Here is a 23,022-nt window from a genome sequence, read left to right as displayed (position 1 = left end):
GATTCCTCAGTTTTAGCTTTGTGCGCAAGGAGGTCAGACACGCACGCATAGCTCCATTGTTTTTAGTCAGCAGCAGCTGCTGACTATGTCGGATGGAAGAAAAGAGGGCCCATACAGGGCTCCCAGCATGCTCCCTTCTCACCCCACTGTATGTCGGAGGTGTTTGTAAGGTTGAGGTACCCATTGCGGGTACGGCGGCAGGAGCCCACATGCTGATTCCTTCCCCATCCCTTTTTACAGGGCTCTGGGTGAAGTGGGATTTACTGGTCTCCAGGCACTGAGACCGTGCTCCATCTACAGCCCCTGGAGAAGATGCTGGATGGAGCGGAGTACATCAGGGACATGGCCCTGCTTCCTCAAGGTACTCTGTGTCCCCGTGCATTTGGCGCTCACACCGCAGCATGCTGGGTGTTGTAGTGCGCCGGGGGACATCAGCGCTACGGCGCTTGTGCCATGGCCTCATTCAGCTTCGCTGAAGCAGGCACACTTCTAGGAATCGGTCGCGCCGGCCGCTGGGACTGCGGCGCGGCTGGCACTTGTGGTGCGCCGGGGACTTCAGCGCGGCCCGCGCTTTTACGGCGGCCGCGCTGATAACTCGAGTCCCCGGCTTTTGCGGCCTGCTTCCGTTCGTTCCCGCCCCCGGACCTGCCAGTCAGGAGAGGGGCGGGACGCTGGCCACGTCTAGGAATCGGTCATGCCGGCCGCTGGAACTGCGGCGCGGCTGGCACTTGTGGTGCGCCGGGGACTTCAGCGCGGCCCGCGCTTTTACGGCGGCCGCGCTGATAACTCGAGTCCCCGGCTTTTGCGGCCTGCTTCCGTTCGTTCCCGCCCCCAGACCTGCCAGTCAGGAGAGGGGCGGGACGCTGGCCAGTGCATCAGCGCTGAGGGCTGGAGTCGTTTTTACATACTCCAGCCCTCACAATCTGCACAGAGGGGACACTGTTTCCCGCACTTTTGTTTGGGAACTCCCACGGACCGCCCCTCTCCACAGACGCCGGCAGCCATTCCTGCTGACACGCTGAGCTGCAGAGGGGAGCCGGGGAGACCCAGACAAGGAATTCTGCAGCCTCTTACCCGCTATTCAGCGGGCGGTAAGCAGCCCTCAGGGCTCACCCCCTCTGGTGCCAGTAGTATTCTTAGTATTTTGTTTCTACAAATACTTTGTATTGCATAGCGCTGGTCGCCCTTTGGCTATAGACTCTCTAACATTGCAGAGAGCCAGCAGCATGTCGTCCGTAAAACGCAAGGGTGCCAAGGCACAGACATTATATGCTTCCTGCACCGCATGTGGGACTTTTCTACCGGCAGGCTCCACGGACCCCCATTGTGTGCAGTGCTCGGCCCCTGCGGCGCTTGCACAGTCGGGACCTCTGCTGGACGTGACCCAGGGTGTACCACCTGTGAATGCTGTCCAGGTGACAGGAACTGAGTTTGCAGCTTTTGCTGACAGAATGTCTCTCACTATGTCACAAATTCTTGACACATTGCGAGCTAGGCCTGTACTTCAGGCCACGGACACTGTGCAATCATTGCCCCCTGGTCCCCCTCAGCTCAAGCTCCGGGACGGGCATATACACCTCAGGGTGAAGACTCTGACTCGGACGATGGCCCCGGCCAGCCTAAGCGGGCTCGCTATGACGGGCCTTCACATTCATCTCAATGGTCAGGATCCCAGCGAGATGAATCTATGGGTGATGAGGCGGACGTAACTGATCAGGATTCTGATCCTGGGACCGCTCTCAATCTAGATACACCAGATGGTGACGCCATAGTTAATGATCTTATATTTAACATCAATAAGATGTTAAATATTTCCTCACCAGCTCCTCTTGTGGAGGAGTCAGCTTCGCACAGCCGTATGGGCACTCCAAGCTATCTCAGCCGGGCTTGCGCGAGTTGACTCCGTCACACGTGCATTTGCCCCGCAGGTAGCACCATTGACCTCGCAAATGGCGGCATTCGCGTCGTACGCGATTAATGCTGTTCTTGACGCTACAAGCCGCACGGCAGTGGCGTCAGCCAACTCCGTTGCTTTGCGTAGGGCCCTGTGGTTGAGACATTGGAAAGCAGATTCTCATTCCAAGAAGTGCTTAACCAATTTGCCTTTTTCTCGTGACCGATTGTTTGGAGAGCGTTTGGATGAAATCATCAAACACTCCAAGGGTAAGGACTCATCCTTACCGCAACACAGACAAAACAGACCCCAACAGAGGAAGGGTCAGTCTGGTTATCGGTCCTTTCGAGGACCGGGCAGGTCCCAATTCGCCTCGTCAAAAAAGACTCAAAAAGACCAGAGACGCTCAGATTCTTGGAGGTCTCAGTCACGCCCAAAAAGGACAGCCGGAGGAACCGTTGCCAAGACGGCGTCCTCCTGACTTGCGGTCTCCGATTCCCACACCCGCGGTCGGTGGGAGGCTTTCCCACTTTGGCGACATCTGGCTGTCACACGTCAAAGACCGTTGGGTGAGGGATATTCTGTCTCACGGGTACAGGATAGAGTTCAGTTCTCGTCCGCCAACTCGTTTCTTCAGAACTTCTCCACCACCAGACCGAGCCGATGCTCTGTTGCAGGCGGTGGCCGCTCTAAAGGCGGAAGGAGTGGTGACCTCCGTCCCTCTTCAGGAACAAGGTCACGGTTTTTACTCCAATCTGTTTGTGGTCCCAAAAAAGGACGGATCGTATCGGCCCGTCCTGGATCTAAAGTTGCTCAACAGACACGTAAAAGTCAGGAGGTTCCGGATGGAATCCCTACGCTCCGTCATAGCCTCAATGTCTCAAGGAGATTTTCTAGCATCAATAGATATCAAAGATGCGTATCTCCACGTGCCGATCGCACCAGAGCATCAGCGTTTCCTACGCTTCGTCATACACGACGAACACCTGCAGTTCGTAGCGTTACCTTTCGGTCTGGCAACAGCCCCCCGGGTCTTCACCAAGGTCATGGCAGCAGTAGTAGCTGTTCTGCACTCGCAGGGTCACTCGGTCATCCCGTATCTAGACGACCTGCTTATAAAGGCACCCTCTCAAGAGGCATGCCAACACAGTCTGAAGGTGGCACTAGACACTCTCCAGAGTTTCGGGTGGATTATCAACTTTCCAAAGTCTCATCTAACCCCGACCCAATCTCTGACTTATCTTGGCATGGAGTTTCATACTCTCTCAGCGATAGTGAGGCTTCCACTGGACAAGCAGTGCTCGCTACGGACTGGAGTGCAATCTCTCCTTCAGAGCCAGTCGCACTCACTGAGGCGCCTCATGCATTTCCTAGGAAAGATGGTAGCAGCAATGGAGGCAGTCCCGTTCGCGCAGTTTCATCTGCGCCCTCTACAATGGGACATTCTACGCCAATGGGACGGGAAATCGACGTCCCTCGACAGGACTGTCTCCCTCTCTCAGACTGCCAAGGACTCTCTGCGTTGGTGGCTTCTCCCCACCTCATTGTCACAGGGAAAGTCGTTCCTTCCCCCGTCCTGGGCAGTGGTCACGACGGATGCGAGCCTATCAGGGTGGGGAGCGGTGTATCTCCACCACAGGGCTCAGGGGATGTGGACTCTGGAAGAGTCCACCCTGCAGATCAATGTTCTGGAAATCAGAGCAATCTATCTTGCCCTGCGAGCCTTCCAACAATGGCTGGAAGGCAAGCAGATTCGGATTCAGTCGGACAATTCCACGGCGGTGGCGTACATCAACCACCAAGGGGGAACACGCAGTCGCCAAGCTTTTCAAGAAGTCCAACGGATTTTGACGTGGGTGGAAAGCAGAGCGTCCACCATATCCGCAGTTCACATCCCAGGCGTGGAAAACTGGGAAGCAGACTTTCTCAGTCGCCAGGGCATGGACGCAGGAGAATGGTCCCTTCACCCGGACGTGTTTCAGCAGATCTGTTGCCGCTGGGGGACGCCGGACGTCGATCTGATGGCGTCACGGCACAACAACAAGGTCCCAGTTTTCATGGCACGGTCTCACGATCACCGAGCACTGGCGGCAGACGCCTTGGTTCAGGATTGGTCGCAATTCCGACTCCCCTATGTGTTCCCACCTCTAGCATTGTTACCCAGAGTTCTCCGGAAAATCAGGTCCGACTGCCATCGAGCCATACTCGTCGCTCCAGATTGGCCAAGAAGGTCGTGGTACCCGGATCTGTGGCATCTCACGGTAGGCCAACCGTGGACACTACCAGACCGTCCAGATTTGCTGTCTCAAGGGCCGTTTTTCCATCTGAATTCTGCGGCCCTGAACCTGACTGTGTGGCCATTGAGTCCTGGATCCTAGCGGCCTCAGGTTTATCTCATGAAGTTGTTGCCACAATGAGACAGGCTAGAAAACCATCCTCAGCTAAGATCTATCACAGAACGTGGAAGATATTCTTAGCGTGGTGCTTGGCTCAAGGGTTTTCTCCCTGGCCATTTGCATTGCCAATTTTTCTTTCCTTCCTGCAGTCTGGGTTGGAAAAAGGTTTGTCGCTTAGCTCTCTTAAGGGTCAAGTCTCCGCGCTATCCGTATTCTTTCAGAAGCGCTTGGCACAGCTTTCTAAAGTACGCACGTTTCTCCAAGGAGTTTGTCATATCGTTCCTCCTTACAGACGGCCATTGGAACCCTGGGATCTGAACAAGGTTCTCATTGCTCTCCAGAAGCCGCCTTTCGAGCCTTTGAAAGAGGTTCCCCTTTCTCGGCTTTCACAAAAGGTAGTTTTTCTTGTGGCGGTCACGTCTCTTCGAAGAGTGTCCGAGCTAGCGGCGTTATCTTGCAAATCTCCCTTCCTGGTGTTTCACCAAGACAAGGTAGTACTGCGTCCAATTCCAGAGTTTTCTCCCAAGGTGGTTTCTTCCTTTCATCTCAATCAGGATATCACTTTACCATCTTTGTGTCCGCATCCAGTTCACCAATTTGAAAAGGGTTTACATCTGTTGGACCTGGTGAGAGCACTCAGGATTTACATTTCTCGCACGGCGGCTCTACGCCGTTCTGATGCGCTCTTTGTCCTAGTCGCTGGTCAGCATAAGGGATCGCAAGCTTCCAAATCCACCCTGGCGCGGTGGATCAAGGAACCAATTCTTCACACATACCGTTCTGCTGGGCTTCCGATTCCATCTGGACTGAAGGCCCATTCTACCAGAGCCGTGGGTGCGTCCTGGGCATTGCGGCATCAGGCTACGGCTCAGCAAGTGTGCCAAGCGGCTACCTGGTCGAGTCTGCACACGTTTACCAAACACTATCAAGTGCATACCTACGCTTCGGCAGATGCCAGCCTAGGTAGACAGGTCCTTCAGGCGGCGGTGGCCCACCTGTAGGAAGAGGCTGTCTGACAGCCCGTTCATGTGGTATCTTTTTACCCACCCAGGGACTGCTTTTGGACGTCCCACTGTCTGGGTCTCCCAATTAGGAGCGAAAAAGAAGAAGGGAATTTTGTTTACTTACCGTAAATTCCTTTTCTTCTAGCTCCAATTGGGAGACCCAGCACCCGCCCTATTTGTTCTTAGGGTTTCGTTTTTCGGGTGCACATGTTGTTCATGTTGTTTCTTAAGTTCTCCGATCGTGTTATCGGATTGAATTTGTTTTTGAAACTGTTATTGGCTTTCCTCCTTCTTGCTTTGGTACTAAAACTGAGGAATCTGTACTCCTACGGGAGGGTGTATAGCCAGAAGGGGAGGGGCCTTACACTTTTAAGTGTAGTTCTTTGTGCGGCCTCCAGAGGGCAGTAGCTATACACCCACTGTCTGGGTCTCCCAATTGGAGCTAGAAGAAAAGGAATTTACGGTAAGTAAACAAAATTCCCTTCTTTCCAGTGCGCACATAGCCTAACAGTGGGGATGGTGTTGTGCAGTGTTGATTTTCCAGCACACATAGCATTTTGCATCTAGCCCAAAAAGTTTTACTTTGGTCCATCTAACCAGAGCACCTTCTTCTACATCCTAGCTGTGTCACCTACATGGCTTTTTGTAAACTGCAAACTGGACTTCGTATTGCTTTATTCTTGCCATTGTTCCATAAAGTACAGATTTGTAACATATACGACTATTATTTGTCTTGTGGACAGATATTCCTGCATGAGCTGTGGATCTCTGCAGCTACTCCAGAGTGACCATGGCCCTCTTGTCTACTTCTCTTATCAGTGGTCTTCTTGCATGGGATGTCTATTTATGTGGATGGCCGTGTCTTAGGAGGTTTGCAGCAGTTGTGCTCCATACTCATTCTCTTTTTGGATTATGGCTTGAACAGAGCTCCATAAGATGTCTGGAGCTTTGACAATTTTTCTTTCTGTAAAACTTTATCCCTAACCTGTCTGGTGTGTTCCTTGGTTGTCATAATGCTGTTTGATCCCTAATGTTCTCCAACAAACCTCTGAGAACTTCACAAAACAGCTGTAGTTAGACTGAGAATAAATTACAAACTGGTGTACTCAATTTACTAATTAGGTGACTTTTGGAGTCAATTGGTCACTCAGGACTTTTTAAGGTTACCAGATCACAAGGGTTGAATACAAATGCTCATCTCAATTTGAGATATATAGTTTTTAAAATATTTAGAAAACAATATAATTTCCTTTAACCTTAACACATACTTGCTTCTTTTATATTGGTATATCACATAACATAAAATTAAGTTTGTAGGTATAATGTGAAGAAGTTGTGGAAGAGTTCACGGGGTATGAATACTTTTTTCATGGCACTGAAAGCCAAAGTAAGTATTAATTTAACTTTTCTGTTTTATCCCGCCTACAGCCCAGAAGCGTGTTATGTGCCTTGCGTTGCATCACTGGGTAATCTATATCCAAATGCATAGGACAAAAAATCACATGCTGTCTACAGCTCTGGAGTTCAGAGAATACAGGCTCATGTGGTGAGAGGATATTAAATGAATATTTTACATGTTTTGTGACTTTCTTTCTTACAGCTTTATGGTATAAAAGCTTTATCTGTTTTAGTAACACTTGGCATGTTTGGCTGAAGCGGATAGAAGAGGGGCACAGAAATCATCAGCTGGAAACACTGGCTTTAAATCACTGGGCTTTGAGCCTCCAGATGAGGGTATGTATAGCAGCTTGTACTCCTTACATATAGAGGGTTACATGCCAGTGTATATGGGAACACATTTTTCTTTGTCGCTCTATTGGGAGACCCAGACAATTGGGTGTATAGCTACTGCCTCCGGAGGCCACACAAAGTATTACACTTAAAAGTGTAAGGCCCCTCCCCTACTGCCTATACACCCCCCGTGGGATCACGGGCTCCTCAGTTTTCATGCTTTGTGCGAAGGAGGCTAACATCCACGCATAGCTCCACTGTTTAGTCAGCAGCAGCTGCTGACTTTGTCGGATGGAAGAAAAGAGGGCCCATACTAGGGCCCCCAGCATGCTCCCTTCTCACCCCACTTTTGTTGGCGGTGTTTGTTAAGGTTGAGGTACCCATTGCGGGTACGGAGGCTGGAGCCCACATGCTGCTTTCCTTCCCCATCCCCTTAGGGCTCTGGGTGAAGTGGGATCCTATCGGTCTCCAAGCACAGGAGACCGTGCTCCGTCCACAACCCCTGGGAATCTGCTGGACATGGAGCTGAGTATCGTCAGGGACAGGGCCCTGCTACATTAAGGTACTCTGGGTCCCCGTACAGATTGCGCACACACACCAGCATTGCTGGGTGTGTTAGTGCGCCGGGGACAGCAGCGCGGCGCGCTGGTGCTTTACTCACTGCAGCTTTGCTGAGTGAGTTTTCTGTATTAGGAACTGCCGCACCGGCCGCGGCTGGTGGTTTTTTACACTGCGGCGCGGCTGGGACGTGTAGTGCGCCGGGGACTTCCGCGCTGGCCGTGCTTATACGACGGCCGCGCTTATAAATCGAGTCCCCGGCTTTTGCGGCCTAGTTCCGTTTCGTTCCCGCCCCCAGGCCTGCCAGTCAGGGGAAGGGCGGGACGCTGATCAGAACGTCAGCGCCGAGGGCTGGAGTCTGCTTAGCATACTCCAACCCCCCTCACTAGGCACAGTGGGACGCTAGTTTCCCGCACTTTGTCTGGGGCCCGCCCCTATTCACAGGACGCCGGCAGCCATTCCTGTTTGCAGTCTGAGTGGAGAGGGGACACGAGCTCTGGGAGACCCAGGCACGGGATTCTGGCAGTCACACACCCGCTTTTCAGCGGGCGGTAAGCAGCCCTCGAGGGCTCACCCCACTAGTGCCGCAGTGTTCATTTGTACTTTATACATTGCATTGTACGGTCGCTATTCTTGGCTATATACCCTCCTAGATTGCGAAACAACAGCATGTCGTCCGCAAAAAGCGGGGGGGCCAAGACACAGGGCTTCTATGCTACTTGTACCGCATGTAAGGCTATTCTACCGGCAGGTGCCACTGACCCCCATTGTGTGCAATGTTCGGCCCCCGTAGCACTTGCTCAGCCGGGGCCTCTGCTAGAGGTGGCCCAAGGAGAACCACCTGTGAACACTGTCCAGGTGACAGGGACGGAGTTTGCAGTTTTTGCTGATAAACTGTCGGTGACTATGTCTAAAATCCTTGAGACTTTGCAGTCCAGACCGGTAACTCAGACCATGGGCACCGTTGATTCAAGGCTCCCTGGTTCCCCTCTTTTGGAACACATCCGTGCTCCGGGGGGGTCCCATGCATCCCGGGGTGATGGCTCTGACACGGACGACAGTCCCAGACAGCCTAAGCGAGCTCGCTATGAGCGACCCTCGACTTCATCACACTGGTCAGGGTCTCAACAGGAAGGCTCTCTGTTTGATGAGACAGAGGTTGCTGATCAGGATTCTGATCCTGAGACCGCTCTCAATCTGGATACACCTGATGGGGACGCAATGGTGAATGATCTCATAGCGTCCATCAATAAAATGTTGGATATTTCTCCCACAGCTCCTCCAGTGGAGGAGTCAGCTTCACAGCAGGAGAAATTCCATTTCAGGTATCCTAAGCGTAAATTGAGTACTTTTCTGGACCACTCTGACTTTAAAGAGTCAGTACAAAGACACCACGCTTATCCAGATAAGCGTTTCTCCAAACGTCTTAAGGATACACGTTATCCCTTTCCCCCTGACGTGGTCAAAGGCTGGACCCAGTGTCCAAAGGTGGATCCCCCAATCTCCAGGCTTGCGGCTAGATCCTTAGTTGCAGTGGAAGATGGGGCTTCACTTAAAGATGCCACTGACAGACAGATGGAGCTCTGGTTGAAATCCATCTATGAAGCTATCGGCGCGTCGTTTGCTCCAGCATTCGCAGCCGTATGGGCACTCCAAGCTATTTCAGCTGGTTTGGCGCAGATTGACACTGTCACACGTACATCTGTTCCGCAAGTAGCGTCCTTAACCTCTCAAATGTCTGCATTTGCGTCTTACGCTATTAATGCTGTCCTGGACTCTACAAGCCGTACGGCAGTGGCGTCCGCCAACTCCGTGGTTTTACGCAGAGCATTGTGGTTAAGGGAATGGAAGGCAGATTCTGCTTCCAAGAAGTGCTTAACCAGTTTGCCTTTTTCTGGTGACAGACTGTTTGGTGAGAGATTGGATGAAATCATTAAACAGTCCAAGGGTAAGGATTCATCCTTACCTCAGCCCAGACCAAATAAACCCCAACAGAGGAAGGGACAGTCGAGGTTTCGGTCCTTTCGAGGCTCGGGCAGGTCCCAATTCTCCTCGTCCAAAAGGACTCAAAAGGATCAGAGGAGCTCAGATTCTTGGCGGGCTCAGTCACGCCCAAAGAAAGCAGCCGGAGGAACCGCTACCAAAGCGGCTTCCTCATGACTTTCGGCCTCCTCTCTCCGCATCCTCGGTCGGTGGCAGGCTCTCCCGCTTTGGCGACATTTGGCTGCCACATGTCAAGGACCGTTGGGTGAGAGACGTTCTGTCTCACGGGTACAGGATAGAGTTCAGTTCTCGTCCTCCAACTCGATTCTTCAGAACTCCTCCGCCTCCCGGCCGAGCCAATGCTCTTCTGCAGGCGGTGTGCTCTTTAAAGGCAGAAGGAGTGGTGATCCCTGTTCCTCTTCAGGAGCAAGGTCACGGTTTTTACTCCAATTTGTTTGTGGTGCCAAAAAAGGACGGGTCTTTCCGTCCTGTTCTGGACCTATAACTGCTCAACAAGCATGTGAAAATCAGGCGGTTCCGGATGGAATCCCTCCGCTCCGTCATCGCCTCAATGTCTCAAGGAGATTTCCTAGCATCAATAGACATCAAGGAAGCTTATCTCCACGTGCCGATTGCTCCAGAACACCAGCGTTTTCTACGCTTCGTTATAGGAGACGAACACTTTCAGTTCGTAGCCCTGCCTTTCGGTCTGGCGACAGCCCCAAGGGTCTTCACCAAGGTCATGGCAGCAGTAGTAGCAGTCCTGCACTCTCAGGGTCACTCTGTGATCCCTTACTTGGACGATCTACTTGTCAAGGCACCCTCTCAAGAGGCATGCCAACACAGCCTGAACGTTGCGCTGGAGACTCTCCAGAGTTTTGGGTGGATCATCAACTTCTCAAAGTCAAGTCTGACCCCAACGCAATCGATAACATACCTTGGCATGGAGTTCCATACTCTATCAGCGATAGTGATGCTTCCGCTGGACAAACAGCGTTCACTACAGACAGGGGTGCAATCTCTCCTTCAGGGCCAGTCGCATCCCTTGAGACGCCTCATGCACTTCCTGGGGAAGATGGTAGCAGCAATGGAGGCAGTCCCTTTCGCGCAGTTTCATCTGCGTCCATTACAATGGGACATTCTCCGCCAATGGGACGGGAAGTCGAAGTCCCTGGACAGGAACGTCTCCCTTTCTCAGGCGGCCAAGGATTCTCTTCAGTGGTGGCTTCTTCCCACCTCATTGTCAATAGGAAAGTCTTTCCTACCCCCATCCTGGGCGGTGGTCACAACGGACGCGAGTCTATCAGGGTGGGGAGCAGTTTTTCTCCACCACAGGGCTCAAGGTACGTGGACTCAGCAAGAGTCCACCCTTCAGATCAATGTTCTGGAAATCAGAGCAGTGTATCTTGCCCTACAAGCCTTCCAGCAGTGGCTAGAAGGCAAGCAGATCCGAATTCAGTCGGACAACTCCACGGCGGTGGCATACATCAACCACCAAGGAGGGACACGCAGTCGGCAAGCCTTCCAGGAAGTCTGGCGGATTCTGACGTGGGTGGAAGACACGGCATCCACCATATCCGCAGTTCACATCCCGGGCGTAGAAAACTGGGAAGCAGACTTCCTCAGTCGCCAGGGTATGGACGCAGGGGAATGGTCTCTTCACCCGGACGTGTTTCAGGAGATTTGTCGCCGCTGGGGGAGGCCGGACGTCGACCTAATGGCGTCCCGGCACAACAACAAGGTCCCGGCCTTCATGGCGCGGTCTCACGATCTCAGAGCTCTGGCGGCGGACGCCTTAGTTCAAGATTGGTCGCAGTTCCGGCTGCCTTATGTGTTTCCACCTCTGGCGCTGTTGCCCAGAGTGCTACGCAAGATCAGGTCCGACTGCCGCCGCGCCATCCTCGTCGCTCCAGACTGGCCAAGGAGGTCGTGGTACCCGGATCTGTGGCATCTCACGGTAGGACAACCGTGGGCAATACCAGACCGGCCAGACTTGCTGTCTCAAGGGCCGTTTTTCCATCAGAATTCTGCGGCCCTGAGCCTGACTGTGTGGCCATTGAGTCCTGGATCCTAGCGTCTTCAGGACTATCTCAAGAGGTCATTGTCACAATGAGACAGGCTAGGAAACTATCCTCTGCCAAGATCTACCACAGGACGTGGAAGATATTCTTAACTTGGTGTTCTGCTCAGGAGGTTTCTCCCTGACCATTTGCCTTGCCTACCTTTCTTTCCTTCCTGCAATCCGGGTTGGAAAAAGGTCTGTCGCTCGGCTCCCTTAAGGGACAAGTCTCTGCGCTATCTGTATTTTTTCAGAAGCGCCTAGCACGACTTCCTCAGGTACGCACGTTCCTGCAAGGGGTTTGTCATATCGTCCCTCCTTACAAGCGGCCGTTAGAGCCCTGGGATCTGAACAGGGTTCTAATTGCTCTCCAGAAGCCGCCTTTCGAGCCTTTGAGGGATGTTTCCCTGTCTCGCCTTTCACAGAAAGTCGCCTTTCTAGTAGCGGTCACGTCTCTTCGGAGAGTGTCCGAGCTAGCAGCGCTGTCATGCAAATCTCCCTTCCTGGTGTTTCACCAGGGCAAGGTGGTTCTGCGCCCGATTCCGGAGTTTCTCCCTAAGGTGGTATCCCCCTTTCATCTCAATCAGGATATCTCCTTACCTTCTTTGTGTCCTCGTCCAGTTCATCAATGTGAAAAGGATTTGCATTTGTTGGATCTGGTGAGAGCACTCAGAATCTACATTTCCCGCACGGCACCTCTGCGCCGCTCGGATGCACTCTTTGTCCTTGTCGCCGGCCACCGTAAAGGGTTGCAGGCTTCCAAATCCACCCTGGCTCGGTGGATCAAGGAACCAATTCTTGAAGGCTACCGTTCTGCGGGGCTTCCGGTTCCATCAGGGCTGAAGGCCCATTCTACCAGAGCCGTGGGTGCGTCCTGGGCATTACGGCACCAGGCTACGGCTCAGCAAGTGTGCCAGGCGGCTACCTGGTCGAGTCTGCACACTTTTACCAAGCATTATCAGGTGCATACCTATGCTTCGGCGGACGCCAGCCTAGGTAGACAAGTCCTTCAGGCGGCGATTGCTCACCTGTAGGAAAGGGCCGTTTTTATGGCCCTATCACGAGGTATTAATTTACCCACCCAGGGATTGCTTTTGGACATCCCAATTGTCTGGGTCTCCCAATAGAGCGACAAAGAAGAAGGGAATTTTGTTTACTTACCGTAAATTCCTTTTCTTCTAGCTCTAATTGGGAGACCCAGCACCCGCCCCTGTTTTTTTTTGTATACACATGTTGTTCATGTTGAATGGTTTCTGTTCTCCGATATTCCTTCGGATTGAATTTGCTTAAACCAGTTTATTGGCTTTCCTCCTTCTTGCTTTTGCACTAAAACTGAGGAGCCCGTGATCCCACGGGGGGTGTATAGGCAGTAGGGGAGGGGCCTTACACTTTTAAGTGTAATACTTTGTGTGGCCTCCGGAGGCAGTAGCTATACACCCAATTGTCTGGGTCTCCCAATTAGAGCTAGAAGAAAAGGAATTTACGGTAAGTAAACAAAATTCCCTTCTTCCCAGTGTTCATCCTGTTAAAACATGAAAAGTGCCCTTTAATGACTACAGTTAAGATGTTCATTTATCTGCAGTGTTATATTATTCCACATTTTCTCAAGGGAATTCTTGTCTCCCCCCCCCCCAGAGAAATATCTTGTTTGCTTTCCATTTATGTGATCTTTGCTGATCATATAGCGTGTTAACATATGCTCTGCTTCATGTTACAGTAAAACTGCAAGCTATTTTATTTGTACTGTCCCCAACCTCATATGAATCATGGTCACACTGTCTTTTAAAGGCTTGGCTTCAATGGAAAGAGATGCATCTACTTATTGAACAAGACAAGGTGAAAACAAAGAAGGCAATTCAACATCACCGGTTATGTAATCTGCAGGCAGCAATGCGAGCTTGGCTGCTATACCTCCATTATCGGCAGCAAAAAAAGCAACAACACGGTAAGAATGGCCACAATGTCATATGTTTAGTTGCTTCATTTTGCTTAAAGGTATATTCATTAAGAAATGATATTAACTTTTTTCATTATTTCGGTGTTTCTTTTGCCAAAGAATCCACGTTTTGACTAAAATATTTGTCTAAGAAGCAATGGTCGCACAGGTTGCCAACTTTGGATCTGTACAGATCAATAGCTTTGAGTTTTAAATTTGTTGTTTCTAATTTTGATGGATTTATTTTACCTTTTACACATGTATTTTAGCTTTGTAAGGTATATGCATCTACATGCTAAATTCTTTCCATGTTTGTTTGGTTTTTTTGTGCAGCACTTGCCTTATGCTTGTATCGTGAACATCTCACTCTCCGATATTTCACATTGTGGTCCCATGAAATGGAAAAAGCCAGGAGAATGCAAGAAAAACAAGATAGTTGTGAATCTTTGGCGCGTCACTTTATTCTTCGAAGAGTGTTTAACCACTGGAGACACTGAATCCTTTCTGTTTGCTGTGTTCTCTTCCATTGTGTTACATATGTGATAAGTCTAAAGGGGAAGCTATTCTCTTTACGGAGACTGACACACCATTCCAGCATGCCAGTGAGGAGACTTTTAAGCCGCAATGCTCCTCTGGGAAATATTCAAATTGTCTCTTTAGTGAGCAAGAAGACAAACTTTGGTGCCACCTATTGGAGGTAACAATCCTAAAAGTCAAAGTGAGCCTCCAACGAGTTTTGTCGTATGACTTAGGATTTATGCCAGATCAGACCCTCAATTTGCAGACACGGATCGGTGGAAATTGAGGTTCTGATCTGGCATAAATCCTAAGTCCTACGAAAAGACTCGTTGGAGGCTGACGTTGACGTCGAGGATTGCTACCTCCAATAGGTGGCACTAGAGATAGTCCTCTTCCTTCCTCAAGAGACAATATGAATATGTGATAAGGTGACACTGATTAATGCTTTTTTCCATGTAAAATTTCAATACCTAAAAATTTGGGTATTTATGTATTTCTTTTTCGCTCCTAATTGGGAGACCCAGACAGTGGGTGTATAGCTACTGCCTCTGGAGGCCGCACAAAGAACTACACTTAAAAGTGTAAGGCCCCTCCCTTTCTGGCTATACACCCTCCCGTAGGAGTACGGATTCCTCAGTTTTAGCTTTGTGCGCAGGAGGTCAGACACGCACGCATAGCTCCATTGTTTTTAGTCAGCAGCAGCTGCTGACTATGTCGGATGGAAGAAAAGAGGGCCCATACAGGGCTCCCAGCATGCTCCCTTCTCACCCCACTGTATGTCGGAGGTGTTTGTAAGGTTGAGGTACCCATTGCGGGTACGGCGGCAGGAGCCCACATGCTGATTCCTTCCCCATCCCTTTTTACAGGGCTCTGGGTGAAGTGGGATTTACTGGTCTCCAGGCACTGAGACCGTGCTCCATCTACAGCCCCTGGAGAAGATGCTGGATGGAGCGGAGTACATCAGGGACATGGCCCTGCTTCCTCAAGGTACTCTGTGTCCCCGTGCATTTGGCGCTCACACCGCAGCATGCTGGGTGTTGTAGTGCGCCGGGGGACATCAGCACTACGGCGCTTGTGCCATGGCCTCATTCAGCTTCGCTGAAGCAGGCACACTTCTGGGAATCGGTCGCGCCGGCCGCTGGGACTGCGGCGCGGCTGGCACTTGTGGTGCGCCGGGGACTTCAGCGCGGCCCGCGCTTTTACGGCGGCCGCGCTGATAACTCGAGTCCCCGGCTTTTGCGGCCTGCTTCCGTTCGTTCCCGCCCCCAGACCTGCCAGTCAGGAGAGGGGCGGGACGCTGGCCACTTCTGGAAATCGGTCACGCCGGCCGCTGGGACTGCGGCGCGGCTGGCACTTGTGGTGCGCCGGGGACTTCAGCGCGGCCCGCGCTTTTACGGCGGCCGCGCTGATAACTCGAGTCCCCGGCTTTTGCGGCCTGCTTCCGTTCGTTCCCGCCCCCAGACCTGCCAGTCAGGAGAGGGGCGGGACGCTGGCCAGTGCATCAGCGCCGAGGGCTGGAGTCGTTTTTACATACTCCAGCCCTCACAATCGGCACAGAGGGGACACTGTTTCCCGCACTTTTGTTTGGGAACTCCCACGGACCGCCCCTCTCCACAGACGCCGGCAGCCATTCCTGCTGACACGCTGAGCTGCAGAGGGGAGCCGGGGAGACCCAGACAAGGAATTCTGCGCCTCTTACCCGCTATTCAGCGGGCGGTAAGCAGCCCTCAGGGCTCACCCCCTCTTGTGCCAGTAGTATTCTTAGTATTTTGTTTCTACAAATACTTGGTATTACATAGCGCTGGTCGCCCTTTGGCTATAGACTCTCTCACATTGCAGAGAGCCAGCAGCATGTCGTCCGTAAAACGCAAGGGTGCCAAGGCACAGACATTATATGCTTCCTGCACCGCATGTGGGACTTTTCTACCAGCAGGCTCCACGGACCCCCATTGTGTGCAGTGCTCGGCCCCTGCGGCGCTTGCACAGTCGGGACCTCTGCTGGACGTGACCCAGAGTGTACCACCTGTGAATGCTGTCCAGGTGACAGGAACTGAGTTTGCAGCTTTTGCTGACAGAATGTCTCTCACTATGTCACAAATTCTTGACACATTGCGAGCTAGGCCTGTACTTCAGGCCACGGACACTGTGCAATCATTGCCCCCTGGTCCCCCTCAGCTCCAAGCTCCGGGACGGGCATATACACCTCAGGGTGAAGACTCTGACTCGGATGATGGCCCCGGGCAGCCTAAGCGGGCTCGCTATGACGGGCCTTCACATTCATCTCAATGGTCAGGATCCCAGCGAGATGAATCTATGGGTGATGAGGCGGACGTAACTGATCAGGATTCTGATCCTGGGACCGCTCTCAATCTAGATACACCAGATGGTGACGCCATAGTTAATGATCTTATATTTAACATCAATAAGATGTTAAATATTTCCCCACCAGCTCCTCTTGTAGAGGAGTCAGCTTCGCAGCACGAGAGAATCCATTTCAGATACCCTAAGCGTACATTAAGCACTTTTCTGGACCACGCTGACTTTAGAGACGCAATCCAGAAACCCCACGCTTATCCTGAAAGGCGTTTTCCTAAACGGCTTAAAGATACACGCTACCCTTTTCCCCCTGAGGTGGTCAAGGGTTGGACCCAGTGTCCAAAAGTGGATCCTCCAATTTCCAGGCTTGCAGCTAGATCCTTGGTTGCAGTTGAAGATGGAGCGGCACTTAAAGATGCCACTGACAGGCAGATGGAGCTCTGGCTGAAATCCATCTATGAAGCGATTGGAGCGTCATTAGCGCCTTCTTTTGCGGCCGTATGGGCACTCCAAGCTATCTCAGCCGGGCTTGCGCGAGTCGACTCAGTCACACGTGCATTTGCCCCGCAGGTAGCACCATTGACCTCGCAAATGGCGGCATTCGCGTCGTACGCGATTAATGCTGTTCTTGACGCTACAAGCCGCACGGCAGTGGCGTCAGCCAACTCCGTTGTTTTGCGTAGGGCCCTGTGGTTGAGACATTGGAAAGCAGATTCTCATTCCAAGAAGTGCTTAACCAATTTGCCTTTTTCTCGTGACCGATTGTTTGGAGAGCGTTTGGATGAAATCATCAAACACTCCAAGGGTAAGGACTCATCCTTACCGCAACACAGACAAAACAAACCCCAACAGAGGAAGGGTCAGTCTGGTTATCGGTCCTTTCGAGGACCGGGCAGGTCCCAATTCGCCTCGTCAAAAAAGACTCAAAAAGACCAGAGACGCTCAGATTCTTGGAGGTCTCAGTCACGCCCAAAAAGGACAGCCGGAGGAACCGTTGCCAAGACGGCGTCCTCCTGACTTGCGGTCTCCGATTCCCACACCCGCGGTCGGTGGGAGGCTTTCCCACTTTGGCGACATTTGGCTGTCACGCGTCAAAGACCGTTGGGTGAGGGATATTCTGTCTCACGGGTACAGGATAGAGTTCAGTTCTCGTCCGCCAACTCGTTTCTTCAGAACTTCTCCACCACCAGACCGAGCCGATGCTCTGTTGCAGGCGGTGGCCGCTCTAAAGGCGGAAGGAGTGGTGACCTCCGTCCCTCTTCAGGAACAAGGTCACGGTTTTTACTCCAATCTGTTTGTGGTCCCAAAAAAGGACGGATCGTATCGACCCGTCCTGGATCTAAAGTTGCTCAACAGACACGTAAAGGTCAGGAGGTTCCGGATGGAATCCCTACGCTCCATCATAGCCTCAATGTCTCAAGGAGATTTTCTAGCATCAATAGACATCAAAGATGCGTATCTCCACGTGCCGATTGCACCAGAGCATCAGCGTTTCCTACGCTTCGTCATACACGACGAACACCTACAGTTCGTAGCGTTACCTTTCGGTCTGGCAACAGCCCCCCGGGTCTTCACCAAAGTCATGGCAGCAGTAGTAGCTGTTCTGCACTCGCAGGGTCACTCGGTCATCCCGTATCTAGACGACCTGCTTATAAAGGCACCCTCTCAAGAGGCATGCCAACACAGTCTGAAGGTGGCACTAGACACTCTCCAGAGTTTCGGGTGGATTATCAACTTTCCAAAGTCTCATCTAACCCCGACCCAATCTCTGACTTATCTTGGCATGGAGTTTCATACTCTCTCAGCGATAGTGAGGCTTCCACTGGACAAGCAGTGCTCGCTACGGACTGGAGTGCAATCTCTCCTTCAGAGCCAGTCGCACTCACTGAGGCGCCTCATGCATTTCCTAGGAAAGATGGTAGCAGCAATGGAGGCAGTCCCGTTCGCGCAGTTTCATCTGCGCCCTCTACAATGGGACATTCTACGCCAATGGGATGGGAAATCGACGTCCCTCGACAGGACTGTCTCCCTCTCTCAAACTGCAAAGGACTCTCTGCGTTGGTGGCTTCTCCCCACCTCATTGTCACAGGGAAAGTCGTTCCTTCCCCCGTCCTGGGCAGTGGTCACGACGGATGCGAGCCTATCAGGGTGGGGAGCGGTGTTTCTCCACCACAGGGCTCAGGGGACGTGGACTCAGGAAGAGTCCACCCTGCAGATCAATGTTCTGGAAATCAGAGCAATCTATCTTGCCCTGCGAGCCTTCCAACAATGGCTGGAAGGCAAGCAGATTCGGATTCAGTCGGACAATTCCACGGCGGTGGCGTACATCAACCACCAAGGGGGAACACGCAGTCGCCAAGCTTTTCAAGAAGTCCAGCGGATTTTGACGTGGGTGGAAAGCAGAGCGTCCACCATATCCGCAGTTCACATCCCAGGCGTGGAAAACTGGGAAGCAGACTTTCTCAGTCGCCAGGGCATGGACGCAGGAGAATGGTCCCTTCACCCGGACGTGTTTCAACAGATCTGTTGCCGCTGGGGGACGCCGGACGTCGATCTGATGGCGTCACGGCACAACAACAAGGTCCCAGTTTTCATGGCACGGTCTCACGATCACCGAGCGCTGGCGGCAGACGCCTTGGTTCAGGATTGGTCGCAATTCCGACTCCCCTATGTGTTCCCACCTCTAGCATTGTTACCCAGAGTTCTCCGGAAAATCAAGTCCGACTGCCATCGAGCCATACTCGTCGCTCCAGATTGGCCAAGAAGGTCGTGGTACCCGGATCTGTGGCATCTCACGGTAGGCCAACCGTGGACACTACCAAACCGTCCAGATTTGCTGTCTCAAGGGCCGTTTTTCCATCTGAATTCTGCGGCCCTGAACCTGACTGTGTGGCCATTGAGTCCTGGATCCTAGCGGCCTCAGGTTTATCTCATGAAGTTGTTGCCACAATGAGACAGGCTAGAAAACCATCCTCAGCTAAGATCTATCACAGGACGTGGAAGATATTCTTAGCGTGGTGCTTGGCTCAAGGGTTTTCTCCCTGGCCATTTGCATTGCCAATTTTTCTTTCCTTCCTGCAGTCTGGGTTGGAAAAAGGTTTGTCGCTTAGCTCGCTTAAGGGTCAAGTCTCCGCGCTATCCGTATTCTTTCAGAAGCGCTTGGCACGGCTTTCTAAAGTACGCACTTTTCTCCAAGGAGTTTGTCATATCGTTCCTCCTTACAAACGGCCATTGGAACCCTGGGATCTGAACAAGGTTCTCATTGCTCTCCAGAAGCCGCCTTTCGAGCCTTTGAAAGAGGTTTCCCTTTCTCGGCTTTCACAAAAAGTAGTTTTTCTGGTGGCGGTCACGTCTCTTCGAAGAGTGTCCGAGCTAGCGGCGTTATCTTGCAAATCTCCCTTCCTGGTGTTTCACCAAGACAAGGTAGTACTGCGTCCAATTCCGGAGTTTTCTCCCAAGGTGGTTTCTTCCTTTCATCTCAATCAGGATATCACTTTACCATCTTTGTGTCCGCATCCAGTTCACCAATTTGAAAAGGGTTTACATCTGTTGGACCTGGTGAGAGCACTCAGGATTTACATTTCTCGCACGGCGCCTCTACGCCGTTCTGATGCGCTCTTTGTCCTAGTCGCTGGTCAGCATAAGGGATCGCAAGCTTCCAAATCCACCCTTGCGCGGTGGATCAAGGAACCAATTCTTCACACATACCGTTCTGCTGGGCTTCCGATTCCATCTGGACTGAAGGCCCATTCTACCAGAGCCGTGGGTGCGTCCTGGGCATTGCGGCATCAGGCTACGGCTCAGCAAGTGTGCCAGGCGGCTACCTGGTCGAGTCTGCACACGTTTACCAAACACTATCAAGTGCATACCTACGCTTCGGCAGATGCCAGCCTAGGTAGACAGGTCCTTCAGGCGGCGGTGGCCCACCTGTAGGAAGAGGCTGTCTGACAGCCCGTTCATGTGGTATCTTTTTACCCACCCAGGGACTGCTTTTGGACGTCCCACTGTCTGGGTCTCCCAATTAGGAGCGAAAAAGAAGAAGGGAATTTTGTTTACTTACCGTAAATTCCTTTTCTTCTAGCTCCAATTGGGAGACCCAGCACCCGCCCTATTTGTTCTTAGGGTTTCGTTTTTCGGGTGCACATGTTGTTCATGTTGTTTCTTAAGTTCTCCGATCTTGTTATCGGATTGAATTTGTTTTTGAAACTGTTATTGGCTTTCCTCCTCCTTGCTTTGGTACTAAAACTGAGGAATCCGTACTCCTACGGGAGGGTGTATAGCCAGAAAGGGAGGGGCCTTACACTTTTAAGTGTAGTTCTTTGTGCGGCCTCCAGAGGCAGTAGCTATACACCCACTGTCTGGGTCTCCCAATTGGAGCTAGAAGAAAAGGAATTTACGGTAAGTAAACAAAATTCCCTTCTTCTATTATAGTGTTGTCCATTATACAGATAACTTTTTTAAAAAAAAGGTCTGGATGCTTTCCTCAGTACACAACATTGTCGGTTATTAATGATTTAGTGACGAAATGTAGAACTGGTGGAGGAAGATTGAAGTAGATGGACCTAGTTCTTTTTTCAACCTATGTAACTATGTAACATTGCTCTGTGCTACCATTACCTATTTCATTACAAACGTCTTGTATTTCTCTGCTGTATACTCCTTTGCAAAAAAAAAAACCAATCTGTGTGTGGTCAGAACATATTTTACAATGTTTATGGGAAGAACAAATCGTGCTAAGCTGAGATTCGCCACCACTTTAATATATAGCTGATTTTATTATTAGTGATTTTCTTTTGGTACGTTTAATTTATTAGCTTTACAGTGGTTTCCGTCTGAAGTCCCCTTAACTATGCCACAGACATCCAGCTTACCTCGGAAGAAGCCAATTTACTGAAAGTAGCCCAGGACCATTACAAATCCCACCTCTTGGTAATATACTCTTATAAAGTCTGGTGCGTAGCAATTGATGATTCGTATTTCTATATAATATTTTGTGTTTTTTTTCAGAAGTCTGGCTGTCATGCTTTTAAGAAGAATATCTGCCTTGTGCAGTCTACAAAGCACAGAAAGCTGCAGGCTGCCAATCACTACTACTCTTCAGTAAGTAAAAAACCCAAAACACCTTTTTCTTTATCGTTCCTTATGGGAGACCCAAACCATGGGTGTATAGCTACCGCCTCCGGAGGACACACAACGTACTACACTCAAACGTGTAGCTCCTCCCTCCGGCTATATACACCCCCTGGATGACAATCTACCCAGTTCAATGCTTTGTGTTTCAGGAGGTCACACACACTTGCATTCTCTGATATTTTTTTCATTTTTATTTTTATTTTTAAAGATTTGGAAGAAAAGCGGGTCCAGTCTGGACTCCCGGCATGTCCCTTCACGCCCCACTCTGCGGGGTGCTGTTAAGGTTGACTTTAATAAGGCTGGAGCCTTTACATGCCGAGCTCCTTCGCATCCTCTGTCGAGGCTCTGTTTGAAGTGGGAGCCATCACGGTCCTCTCTGCTTGCAGGAGGCCGGTCTCCATCCGCAGCCCTGTCTGGTCCCTGCTGGAAGGAGCGTTTACCCCCCTCTCCAGGGACATGGCCCTGCGTCTCAAAAGCTAAGTATTGAGACGCTTTTCAGGGGTCCCGGGTACTTTTATTTGGGGGACAGTATGTGTTTTAACTTTACTGTAAATTTCGGCCGGTTCTGGGAGTTTCCTCTGAGAACCGCGCCGAAGGTGCCTGCTGGTCGGCCGCGTTTTGAAATCTAGGCCCCGGCTTCAGTTTGGGCCTAGTTTCGTTTTCGGCTTCCCTGCATGTTTTGCATACGGCGCCGCCCACCGCCCGGCCAGCAGAGGGGAGGACTCTCCTCTCTGGGGAGATGTGCCCTCCCCTGTATCTCTTCCTGTATCTCTCTGCCCTCCGTTTTTCCCGCTCCTGGGCTTATACACGCCCCCCCTCCTCCTCCCAGCGCCATTTTCTCAGCGTTCTTCACTGGACGGCGCTGGGAGCTGCAGCTGCTGCTGTTTTGGGAACGCTGACGCTTCACTGGGACTTGGAGCTGTGGAATCCGGAGGGCACACAGAGAGTGGTGTGGTAAGCCACAACCTCTGGTTGTGGGCTTTTTATTATACACTTTCAGGCATTCTACAGGAGTGTTATATTGCTGCAGAGCTTCCACCTCAGCAGCATGTCTGTCACCCGGAGCATGGCTGCAAACATGTACGCTATATGCACTGCATGTAAGCGCATTCTGCCAGAGCCGAGCACATACCCACATTGTGATGCCTGTGCTAATATGGTTGTGTCTCAGCCTGGAGCCTCCTCAGGGGTCCCCTCGGCTGCTCCGGCCCCGGTGGCTGAACCCCCGGCTTGGGTAGCGTCTTTTTCACAAGCTATTTCCCAGTCTTTTGCCGACTCCATGGGGCAGCTGTCCCGGACACTGCTTTCCATGCATCAAACCCCTTCCCAGGGTGCCTCTGCTGCTCAGAGCTCTGCGGAGCCCTCAGAGCATGTTCTAGGTCCCAGTCCCCCTAAACGGAGACGCAGGGACCCTTCTCCTCCCTCGTCCCACGGCTCTGATTCACGTGCCGAGGTGCAGGGCGAGGAGGATTCGTTTACTGTGGGCTCAGACG

The 23,022-nt window shown here is 51.6% G+C and overlaps 1 protein-coding gene across 1 annotated transcript in view; it reads left to right on the top strand.

The window, feature by feature from the left end:
* Window positions 1-23,022, top strand: part of SFI1 (SFI1 centrin binding protein) — a 134,319-nt gene that overhangs the window by 42,748 nt on the left and 68,549 nt on the right. Inside the window, 6 exon segments of the mRNA XM_075323458.1 lie at window positions 6,723-6,840; window positions 6,926-7,028; window positions 13,414-13,570; window positions 13,895-14,074; window positions 21,255-21,325; window positions 21,404-21,496. Coding sequence (XP_075179573.1) covers window positions 6,723-6,840; window positions 6,926-7,028; window positions 13,414-13,570; window positions 13,895-14,074; window positions 21,255-21,325; window positions 21,404-21,496 — 722 coding nt within the window.

Source organism: Anomaloglossus baeobatrachus, chromosome 1, assembly GCF_048569485.1.
Source record: "Anomaloglossus baeobatrachus isolate aAnoBae1 chromosome 1, aAnoBae1.hap1, whole genome shotgun sequence".
Taxonomy (NCBI): domain Eukaryota; kingdom Metazoa; phylum Chordata; class Amphibia; order Anura; family Aromobatidae; genus Anomaloglossus; species Anomaloglossus baeobatrachus.
Note: the sequence above shows the minus strand (reverse complement) of the source record. Positions and strands in the feature narration are given on the sequence as shown.